We start from the raw sequence: 12220 nt of genomic DNA, 5'->3' as shown, positions 1-12220 counted from the left end.
AACACCAGGAGATCGTGGTCGGGGAAGCTGGATCAGCAGGTGACGGACAGTGGGCCATGCCTACAAATCGTCGGGTGGCCACGCCTGCAGAGACGCAGCGGCTTCTGTCTCTCTGCGGGCGCCTGCAGTCATCCAGGCAGGCGTCAGCTGTTTAAGAGCTGCGGATCCGAGATCAGTTGTGGCTGCGAGCGGCCCGATCAGGCGGCCCTGGGCCCTTCTGCCGCGGCGCTAGCCTAGGCCGTGGTCCAACTGTGACGCATCCTGACACTGGCCGTTCGTCCTGACAATGATCGTGGGCCCACCCCCGCTGGCCTGACAGTGATCGTGGGTCCACCCCTGCTGTCCCGACTGTGATCGTGGGTCCACTCCTGCTGTCCTGACACTGATCGTGGGTTCACCCCTGCTGTCATGAGACTGATCATGGGTCCACTCCTGCTGCCCTGACACTGATCGTGGGTCCACCCATGCTGTCTCGACAGTGATCGTGAGTTCACCCATGCTGTCCTGACACTGATCGTGGGTCCACCCCTGCTGTCCCGACAGTGATTGTGGGCCCACCCAGGCTGTCCTGACACTAGGCCGCGGCCCCGTCCCTGTTGTCCCGACACTGGCCGTGGCCCCGCCCCGGCTGTCCCGACACTGGCCACGGCTCCGCCCCGGCTGTCCCGACACTGGCCACGGCCCCGCCTCGGCTGTCCCGACACTGGCCGCGGCCCCGTCCCTGTTGTCCCGACACTGGCCGTGGCCCCGCCCCTGTTGTCTCGACACTGGCCGCGGCCCCGCCCCTGTTGTCCCGACACTGGCCGTGGCCCCGCCCCGGCTGTCCCGACACTGGCCGTGGCCCCGCCCCGGCTGTCCCGACACTGGCCGTGGCCCCGCCCCGGCTGTCCCGACACTGGCCGTGGCCCCTCGTGTGGGCTGATGATAGCCTCTGACGCCGGTCAATACAGGTGGGCAGCCGCAGCCTGAATGGCTGGGCAGGCGTGTCGCATGCCGTGAGGCGCTCCCATGTCCACCGCCCGCCCGCTATCCATTGCATTGATGTATGACCTGGTGGCTAGTACGAGGCCAATAGTGGCGGTACACGAGGAGGCGGCGGGCCTCGGATCGAGTGTGACGTTCGCATGGCGCGGCGGCCTCAGCCGGGTGCCTTGGCAGGGTGGCTGCGTTTGTATGACTGCAATAAACGAGCCAAAACTTAAAGGCGTCTCAGCCGGTTTGTGGTTGTGTGCGTAGATCTCGGTCGCCGCATCAGGGTATCCGAGCCAGTGGTGTGGCTCACATGCTGGCACCGTGCGCTTTCAAGAGAACGGTCTCGACGTGTTGAGTGAAGTCGGTTCGTTCTTCGTTTTTTTAGACCACGTTTTGTGTTTACACTATGTTTGTTTGTCTTCAACCCTACGCAATTCGGTTATTATTGACGCAAGCTGCTCCTTCACCACTTACTGTACAGGACGATGTCCATAAACAGTTGCCAATTTGTTGCAGTGTTTTGACTGCAGACGGATAGCAAGGCTATGTACGAGCTGCACACGTAAGTAGCGGCACTGTAGCTTGTACGCTGTGTAGTGACCAAGCCTCATTGTGCAGAGAACAACTAAATATAATGAGTGGGATCATAAAAGGTGAAGAAGTTCATGATGCATGTTAAAACCTTGAACGAGGTGAGTTTAGAGCAATGCAAATAATTGCATTACGTAAACTATCAGCAACGAGAGTGTCGACTTTGTGTGTTGATATAGTTATTCACGGAGTGGATGCAGATATCCTGAGAGGTTTCTTGACCTCAGACGTTTTCATGGCAGTGGTCTGTTATAAAAGGAGCAGATCGGGATGAAAAAGGCAAGCAGGGACATAGCTTGGTAAGGTGGACAGCATTTGTACACACGCACTTGGAGATGCGTGTGTACAAATGCTGTCGCATCTCTCGAGATCGCAACTCTAGACGGAATGGCTTTGGCTCACTGCTTGTAGAACATACAAAACACGGGAATATCGCTCACAGAACCCTTATCGCAAGACCAACTGATAGGGCATGACATTAGCTTTTGCATTGCATGGGTACAAACATCAAATAAACATACTATAGTGCATTTGAATTACCAAATTTATCAGTTTTGCATAAAATTCCAGATCATTAGCACACCAAGGAGCACTGGTTAAGCGACATTATCAAGGAATCATCGGTATAAGTCATGAGAAAACACTTCGAGGTATCATGAGACGCGAACCCGTGTCTTAATCTTGTCATGGATAGATTTTGCTTTTGAGAGCATTACGGGCAGGGAGAATAACAATTTTGAGCATAGTTTTGAAAAGTTCCCTAAATTTTCAGCGCTCTAAATTACTCTTCTTCTCGTCAAATTTTGTGTGTGGGATTACAAGAACATAAAACTTTCCGTCTTGTACAAAATATGACGTCATCCAGGATTGCAGAGATAGGTTGTGATAAGCCAACTCTCAGTTGAACAAAATTAAGTGATTTGGCCATCGGGGGAAAAGCATCGTTGAAGGCCACATTTTAAAAAGAATGTCACACAAAGCGTGCAGTTGTCAGGGATAACTTCACTTTTAAGGCCACTGCAGGTTCTTTTCCTGAAATCCTCCAAAGCTATTCAAAGTTGCGCTGCAGGAAAAAACTAAAAATTGTACGGCGCACTAGAATTTTGGCATCCACATTGCTCGCAAAGAAATGTTTATAAAACGAAAGAGGCAGGCTGGACGGTTTCCTGAACAAAAATTCATACCAGCAAGGGATCGTGACAGAAGCGGTTTATGATGGATAAGATTATAAAAAGAAAAGGTTCACAGTCGGCAAGATTCGCACATGCATGGACCAACAAGCAGCATTTTTTCATTCATTTTTACATTTCATTTTTTCCTGAAGTACCATAGCACTGCACGAACTTCACGGAATGAGTGAGGCAAGCTTTCATTGAGTAGCTCCATTTGTCTATAAGTCCAGTTCATTTTAATAATGTGCACCAAACGTCGCTCACCATTATCCTGACATTATTCATAGCGGGAATTTGTAGAAACTATAGACGTTCAGAACTCAAAAATTACAGACGATTGACAAATCAGCAGAATAATAAAAAAGAGAGCAAATAAAGCGGGCCTTTCCAATGTCAACATAATGCTAAGACATAAGCTCGCGAACGGCCCCGTTGGTCCGAGCCAAGCTGAAGACGGAGCAGGTCCTCCGTCAAGAGCAGGTAGCGCTGAGTGGGAAATGTATTCCTTACCTGCATTTTTCCCTCCTTCAGGTCCTGTTTTGTGGTGTCCAACAGCACCTTCAGCGATGCTATGGCATGCAGCTGAGTTGCCTTTTCATCCACTTTCCCTGAAAAAGAAGCATTGCGTAAAAACCATGCAATAAAAAGGTCAGGACGAGACGTCACGCCAGTAGATGAGGGATGTTGGCTAATGGAGTTTCCCACTCCTAGTGTATCCCTTCTTGCTGCTTTATCGACTTTATTTTTATTTTTGTATCTACTTACTATTGGCTCTCCTTACCTTCATTTTTGTTCACTGACATGGAGAGGTCTATGAATGTCTGGCGTGAGTGCCTCTTTGTATGGTTGCGAGGAATGAGTGCCTCGTTGTATGGTTGCGAGGAAAGCCGCGGGCTGGGCGGGTTTTGCATGATCAGCCTGAACGTGAGCCGCCCGTCCCAGCCCGGGCGTCAAGCGTCCTAAGAAATAACATTTCACCCCTCATTGTGGAATCATGCACCTGTTAGTAATGTCGCATCTAGCATTCGTTAAACGTTGTACTGCATGAGCTGTAAGACATTTTTTCATGTCACTTGCATGACCTGGTGTTGTTTCTCGGACAACATTGCGATAGGATAAAAATATAGGGTTCTGCGATCGATTAATATGAAAAGCGCCAACCTTGCTCATTGCGAAAAGCTGCGCAGCAAGATCAATACCTGGACCCAGATCACGGTGTAGCGGCGTTACAGCGAAACGAAACAATACCGATTGACTGAGGGCAGAAAAGGAGATCATGCTTGGAAATATGTGGTCAGTATGGCCTGTATGCATAGCCGATCACATGTGCTTGGAAGCTAGCCATGCTTGAGAGCGTTTAAAAGGGTTTATGTCAGTTCCAGGCAGTCAGACGAGTTGAAGAAGTAGGTGCGACTACATGGGGCAGGGCAACTATGCCGTACACAAAATGCTTAGAAAAATAGGTATTTTCCAACCGAATAAGTGTGTCAATAATCGACTGGAAAGCACCCAATTTGGGCTTTTTGAAAATCCGTCACGTATGCAACAAGCTGTGGCGTGAGCCGAGGGGGACTGGGCCAAGCAAGCTGCTTGGATGTTTAGTTCAGTGAATTGCAAGCAGCATCTGTTTTATTCAGTGAATTGCAAGCAGCAACGGCGATTCTATATCAATGTGACCCGTGAACTAGCGCGCCAAGGTTGTATCAGTGATGTCCTGCTTATTTGACTGTCATGAAATGCTCATTTTTCAGTGTACTGATCAGAATCGCGGAAGCTTGGCTCTCGGAAGGAAGTAAGAACACGGAAACGGTTACAAAGTTTTAGGGCAAACCAAACATGGTTTGCTAAATCCACCTTCCCGGATTTTATCTCCCCAGAGTTCGGCCTCTAAGTTTTAGATCTGGATGAAAAGGTGATTCGTGTTCTAAAAACATTAAATATCGATGTTAGCGTGAGCTCCAGAGTAAGGTCTGATATAAACAATACCACGGTATCTATTCTCCTTAAAAACTGTTTTGGGATTTTTTTTGGCAGAAATTGTTTTATCTCGATTGCTTAACCCATCTTGAACAATCCATTACTCCGGTAGAAAGCATACGTTTTGGAAAAATATGCGGCAGCAATTGCAATGCATGTGAATTAAAGGGTGTCTAGTCAAGTTAGGATTTTTGACTGTACACGTATTCAACGGTACGAAATTTCGATTTACAACTTTTGGTGTTAATGGTTTCAACAAATTCGCTTCCACTCACGAGATATTGCCACAGCCTCCAAATATTATTTGGTTTGTATGGAAGAGCGAAGTTATTGGGTAGCCTCCAAGCAATATTGACTACTAAACATATCGACATTATTGAGAAGGTATCGTAAGCTCTAGCCAATTGCTTTTCGAGGATCTCGTTTGTCAGCGCTGACAGTAGCTTGCGAACAGTGGCGATGGCAGCGGCTATCTTGTTGATTTTTTCACATTCAGCTAAGGGCTGCGAGTGTACGGGTTTAGACGTATGGTAAGGCTGGTCAGTTGATACGCAACAATTCATGTCGGCCTACTTTATACTTATACCGAGATGAAGAACGAGTAGTGTGTCGTGTCAATCGGCTGCACCAGACCCTACGGAAATGTGATTGTTTTACGTTACCTAGCAACCAAAATAAGGTGCACGTTACCTAGCAACCAAAATAATCGTCATGTCTAGCGCGCAGTTACTCGCCACATATAAGCCAGCGCATTCGTCGTTTCATGCCCGCTGACTGGTTTATCGTTTAGGATAGTATTTGTTCAGGCACAACCATCGATGGAATAGGTAAAAATAAGTAGATCAAAACCGATGCAAGACCCAAATGCACATTTGGCAATCAAAATTAGCCATAGATAATTGCCAAATTCCCCGCAGGCGTTTATGGAGAAAGCTGAAAGCATTACACACACTCCCTATAATGTGTGAGAAGCAGCCTCTTTACAAATTACGTCCACTATCAAGGAAAGCGTCATATTTGCAAGAGATAACCGATACGTTCCGGACAGGAAGAGTAAGAATGTGTGCATGCCACGATAAAATGGCGCGTCTCACTGGACTTTCTGTTAGGCACGATCTTGAATTATAAACAAATGTTAAGAGGCCTGATATTTTCTCAAAAGTATATTTTCGTGACGATTTTTTTGCACGTAGCAGCGGTCGCAGAGGTGTAGTTTCTTGTTCAGTTGGGTCTCCAGTCCTTCAACTCTGAGAAAAAAGTGGCTCAAAGCCGTAGAGAAACCCGTTCGCTGGCGGTAGGCTTTCCCTTTGTGCTTGTTTTCCCTTTGTACTTCCCCTCTACTCGTTTTGTGAAACTAGGTCTCTGAGCAGCCGTATAGTCCGGTTGAATTTTGCGGTCAAATACAGGGGTGGTAAAAGTGCATTTTTGTCGCCAACCAAATTTCTGCGGGCAAAATTGTCGCCAATAATGTACCACGATACCATGACATTAAATGGCAATGGAATCCATCCCCCGTAGCGTTGTAAGGAATTGACGCGTTACCGAAAGTCCATCAACATCATCGAAATCTTCAATATCGCGCATTCAAGCAAAACGCGCATCCATGCAGTACCATTCAACTAATGTCAGGATACCTGCTTCTGATAAGACTGCAGGCACACCGGCCCTATATCGTGGGATAGTATAACCACAAAGGCAGTTTCCGTCCACCCACGAGACTTCCCGGGGCCTCACGTTCAAGCTCGATCCACGACTGGATTTGCTTCCCTCGACCCCGGAAGAAACGACGAAGGACCTAGGCAGCCAAGGCAGCTGAATACATGGCAAAATTTGCACCAGTGGTAGGCAGCACAGTACTGCAGACAGGTAAAGTCTCAGGCGTAGGCGGGTAGGCGTGTGTGTCCCCAAGTGTAGGCGGGTCACTCCTTTGCAGGTCAGCAGGGTCACGTATGAGATTGGACAGCTTTTGAAAGCAACTGGAGCGCCCTTTGGTAACCAGGTGGTCTTTGAGCGGGAAAAATGAGCCTTGCGTAGCTAAAAGGGCCACGAGTACCCAGAGGGTAGTGTGGATTATGCATGTGAAGTGTTCTGGGTGCCTAAAAAAGATCTGAGCATACCGTGGGCTTCTGAAAACCCAGAGGTCATCTCTGTGATCAGAGGACACTTAAGCGGTCAGAGCGGTTCCTTCGTAGCCTAATAAGCCCCCAAGCAGCTAAAAGACCCCTGGGTGGCCAGAAGGGGCACGGAGCAGATAAGACCCTTGGGCGATTTCAAAGGACTCTGGCGTCCAGAGACCCCTTGAACGGTCAGAGTAGCCACAAACAGCCAGAAGGGCTTTTGCATGATACGATGGACATTTCAATGCCCGAAAAACAGGTGTCCAAAGGGTCACGAAAATATAGGACACATAATATGGCGATCCAATGCGTCGCTGAGCGGCCAGTGGGCTATCAACAGCCAAACAAACACTTGGGGCAGAGTGGCCCACGAGCGATCAAAGGATTCACTCCGTTGACCAGGGGGTCCGGCGACCAGTTAAGATCCCTGATCGGGAACGGTGGACACCGAGGAGAATCGAATCACAGACTTCTGCTTTCCCCGGCGCGCATCTTAACCACTACAGTAACATTGTCAACCGGATCTGGGGTAGTGCCGACGTTGTATTGGTTCCTAAAGAAGCTTGTAAATTCCAGAAGTACCCTACGTAGCTACCAATCCGCTTAAAGCGACCAGAGTGCCCATGTTGGCCAGTTGAGGCCCTTTTATCCGAAACATCGGCCTCAGTGTGGCAAAATGGGACCTAGCGTGTAGGCAGAGGATGGAATTTTGTCATTTAACACAGTCGTTTTTCACCGCGCTGCACGCAGCAAAAGCCGCCCTTCACAAAACTGTCACCTCCTGTCATTCTCCTTCACGAGAAGGGTCATCAACCTCCAACACTGAACCCTCGATTCTCATCAAAGGGAAGAAGTCCGAGTGCTTGCGACTGTTATAGTCATTTAACACCTTTTCGTGCCTTGGAAAGGCTGTCTGGATAATTTAAGGTCAATTGCTACCTCGATCGGGTCATCTCACTGACTTACCCTGGACTGTCATGCCTTTCGTCGCTGAGGACAGGATGCTGCATCGCAGCATCGTTAATGAAGACAAAGAAGATTCAAAAATCATTCACCTGGGTAGATATTCATGAAACTGCAATGCAAATGTAGCTTGCAAAGTCGCAGTGCGTTGAAAATCACAACCCATCTCATATCAGCCGCATCACAGCAATTGAAACATGCTCTTGCTGCCAAATGAATAGTCATATCTAGATATCTTTCGGCTCTTTCTGCTGTCGAAGTTGAGACGCTGAGAGTCCGCTGGTGAAAGCAGCGAATCGGCCGGCCGGCCGGGTCATAGGAAATGCACTGATCGTCGTCGATATTTTACCAGAGTCGACTGGCCAACTATGAGTCATAGGATATTTTTGTCGCCGGGGTGGGATGAAGATAGGGTTCGGGGTGCAAATGTCAAAGTCAGAGTTGTTTTTTTTTGGGGGGGGGGAGGTAACGCTCTCCACAGCCCAAAAGTTCAGGGGCAAGCGCCGCCTCCCTGTTCCCGCACTTTGCTCCAAGATGTTTGGCTCACTTTGCTGAAATTTTGGTATCATCTGCATGACGATAGCCGACACGCCTCATGTTAATAGTTACTTCACTCGTCGCGCACCACATAATACGTCGCAGTAGCTTTTTTATCAAAATGTTATTCGTCGCTCAGCCAACTCGGGCCGCCACTGCCGTCGGCGTCGCGACACTGTCGATGAAGACATTCAGAAGGCCAAGGCCCCTTCCGTAACAGGCGTTTGACCAGACACCACGGTATCTGTTGGGTTAAAGCAGCACACGTATCATTTGAAGGGAATATTTCACATTTGAAGATATTTAAGCAAGTATCATATAAGACATTATTATGACGTCATGAATGTCAAGGTCACTTTGAAACACTCTCGCCGAAATATTTTCGTACTTTCGCGGGCCCATAGCTCAGAAACTAGAGGGGCTTAGATCTTAAGAAGGGCTGGTTTGTAACAGCACCGGAGGGTCTGCAATATAGTTATTTCAGCTCAAAACCCCATGCAAATGTGGAACATCTCCTTAAAGGCAGGCGTTTAGAACACCACCCGTGGCATTTCACATGCACCTATCCTGCATGCAGCCACATGACCACAAAAGCAGCGCCAGGGACCTGCCCTGGCTGGTTAGTCTGTTCCGGCGAGCTCGTTCGTCCGCTTTCCAGCTGCTGCATACAAGTGGGGTCTGCTCAAGTCAGTTGAGGAAGATTGTGATTCTTAGGAACCGATTATGGTTTCCAATTAATCTGTTGAGATCGAAGGTTGGAATCTGACATTTCCCAATGTTGATCAGACAATGCAGAATAAGACTACAGAATGTTTTAGAAGAAACTGTCATACAATTTATCGTATTTGCTACAAATTTTCGGGACAGCTGAACGAATTTCGCTATTCCACAACTTAGATTGAATTTTGATGTCGACATGTAAATGATGCACGATGTCATGAAAATTCAAGGTGTACTTCTAGCTATCTAAAATTATTTTAAAAGTCGTATTGCATGAGCACCTCCGATGGGTCAGCTTCTAAAGAAATGCGGAAACAGACTGGACAGGAAAGTCTTTTAGAAGGCCCAAACAGAGCGGGGTCAGTTCTGAAGGAGTTGTGGGCAGGACTGGGTCCGTTCCAAGGACACGGACAGAGTCAAGGCAGTTCTGAAGAGGTCCCGAGCAGAGTTAGGGCGGTGTCAAGAGAGATGCGGACAAAGCTGGGACGACCTTAAAGGAAACACGAACAGAGCTGGGGAAGCTTGAAGAGAGACAAAAACAGAGATGAGGCGGCTACCAGCGAGAATCGGATAGAGCTGTGGCAGCTACCAGAGAAACACGGACAGAGATGAGGCAGCTCCAGGGGAGTCCTGGAAAGCGCTACGGAGGTCCAGATACGTCCGGACAAAATTGTACAGTCTTGAGATCGACCTGGACGGAGCTGAGCAAAGTTTTGAGCAGATCGAGCTTAGCTAACACGGCTTTGAAGGAGAGATGTATCAAGCAATAGTCTGAGAAAAGAGCGCGGGGCTGGAGATGAGCTGCGAGAGCCCCAGGCAGCGCTGGAACAGTTTCAGAGAAGACCCTGCCAAAGTGGAACATGCACAGCAGGCCGGAGCAGGGACCCGGCTCGGATTATTTTTAGCGCGCTCGTTGCAGGCTAATGTCAGTGGCTATTAATGGAAGGGAGGGTTGTTAGTGGGTGAAATGCTAAGGCGCGGTGGGCGCACGTTCTGCGAAGCTTATTTTGAGCTTATGGTCTTTGCAAATCTCAGCGCGGAAGCACTGTCGTGTCTAGATGGCACAGTAGTATTTCTCCCTGTGCAGACACGGGTATCAATTTTTACTACTTTGGGTGGGTTATGCCCCCCCCCCCCCTCCCAATCCAATTTAGTCCACGAACTGTGAGTTTGGCCCTCCGATTTTCTGGGGCCTACGCATGTGCGTGCAGAGCATTGAAAGTGCGAGCTTAAAATTATGCAAATTTTAAAAGTTTTTAGTAATTGTTTCACAGGTAAAAAAAACAAAAAGTGCAAACTGCGACGTTATTTTTATTGAGTGATGTTGACGAAGATTGTCAAGCGTTCAGACCATGTTTTCTGGAGCAGTTCACGTTTTACTGCATGTTGCATAGTTTAATTGCATAAGCCATATGTCCTGTTAGCTCTGTTCTTATTTTGTGTTATTGCCTGAGTGTTTTGGCATTATTCAGCGATGTTTCAAGTCCTGTGCGGCGCAACAAGCTGCGTTCGCTGCGATATTTTGCCACGGCATGTTATCGGAGAACTGAAACAAATGGGGCAAATATTAGCAACCAAAAACGTGACGAATTTACTAGCCGCTATGCTCGGAAGAGCTCCCGCATTATACCGACCTCCACTTCAACGTAAATATTTCAATGAAACCGTTGCAAAAACCAGACGATCGATACGACGCGATTTAATTGATAGCGCTAATCATTCGATAATGATCAGCAAAACAACACCAGCCGTTTCAAACATGTCTGTCGCGAGTGCTGCGTTGTAGCCTGCGGCGCCTGCAGCCGACCCTGCGGTTTTCACCTGCCGACGGTTCCATGGCAACCTTTAAGAGTCGCACACTATCAACCTAACCCCTTATTACCGGGGCCACACAGTCCAACAACGGTGAAAGCCACATAACATCGACCCTGCGTCGGTTACCGAAACCTGGTTTCGACCACTGAGGCCGAACAAAGCGCTAATGATGCCCGACGACATCTCACGCCGAGAGAGAGAGAGAGAGAGAGAGAGAGAGAGAGAGAGAGAGAGAGAGAGAGAGAGAGAGAGAGAGAGAGAGAGAGAGAGAGAGAGAGAGAGAGAGAGAGAGAGAGAGCAAGAAAGCGTATTGGGTCGGGAGCCTGGTTGCAGGCAGAGTATGTCTGAACGTCCAACTACCTGAAAATGCTGGGCCTTAGGGCGGGCCGGTCCAGTCTGGATGAACCTGTCACACTTCGGATAGGCTTACATATTTGCAACAGTTTACCTTGCCGGCGGTGTGGTTTTCAGAAACACGCTGCGCAACTTCTTTTAAAAATGTGCGGTCACTGTTTCCATGCATTATCTACACGCAGCAGCTGGATCACGACAGGTTTTTTCGACCCGCTACAATATCATAACATTTTATCCCACGAGCGCAAACAATGCATGCGCCGGTTTTGGGGTTCTTTTTAACGATTTTCGTCAGATCTCAATAAGCAGAGAACAAAAGTGCCAAAAATGTAATTCCACAGTGAAGCTGAATGTACCGTCTACAACTTCCTCGTCGAGTTCAGCACCGTCCGATCGACAGCGGCGCCAGTAATCGCCCGGAAATTGGCCAATGTCACTGCTTCCGACCATGGTCACGAATATCTCGAGCTAAGCTAAGCCTGAGCTGAGGGACCGTGCCATCAAATATAAAGAGACAAAGCTCAGTTCATTGTGAGCGATATCCAGGTAGAAAAGTCTTTTTTGCAGCATTTTGACCAGTCACTGCGGAAATAAATCGCCCCAAATCAATTCATTTTCTCGACTGCCATTAAGCCTCTTGGCCTCTTAAACTCCTGAAAGACAACATGCTAAAACACTAAGGGGAGCTTTTGGTGGCTTAAGCCACCAAAACGCGCCCAATTTTGTTAGTTTTAATTACAAAAAATGTGCCCGGTGGTAACGCTCTCTCTCTCTCTCTGCTGTCACCTCTCTGGTCCCACACAATGAAAGGATGTGTGGTAGGGAGCCAAGGTATTGTTACCAAGGCACAGGTGGCATGAAGTTAAGAGTGTCATTTTTTAAGCGATCGAAGGCCAAGGCGAAGGTCCGACAACCTACCCTATTCTCTTAAGTTAGCCACCTTATTTCGACAAGTAGCATTTTTTCTGAATTGTACATTCCTTATAAAAAACTCCTGTATGT

The 12220-nt window shown here is 48.2% G+C and overlaps 1 protein-coding gene across 1 annotated transcript in view; it reads right to left on the bottom strand.

Moving 5' to 3' along the window:
* Window positions 1–12220, bottom strand: part of Nckx30C (solute carrier family 24 member Nckx30C) — a gene marked incomplete at its 5' end in the record, with an annotated part of 107063 nt that overhangs the window by 70442 nt on the left and 24401 nt on the right. The window contains one exon of the mRNA XM_037226338.1: window positions 3246–3343. Coding sequence (XP_037082233.1) covers window positions 3246–3343 — 98 coding nt within the window. The remainder of the gene's footprint in view (window positions 1–3245; window positions 3344–12220) is intronic.

Source organism: Pollicipes pollicipes, unplaced genomic scaffold (genome assembly GCF_011947565.3).
Source record: "Pollicipes pollicipes isolate AB1234 unplaced genomic scaffold, Ppol_2.1 Scaffold_5724;HRSCAF=6776_pilon_pilon_pilon, whole genome shotgun sequence".
Taxonomy (NCBI): Eukaryota; Metazoa; Arthropoda; class Thecostraca; order Pollicipedomorpha; family Pollicipedidae; genus Pollicipes; species Pollicipes pollicipes.
Note: the sequence above shows the minus strand (reverse complement) of the source record. Positions and strands in the feature narration are given on the sequence as shown.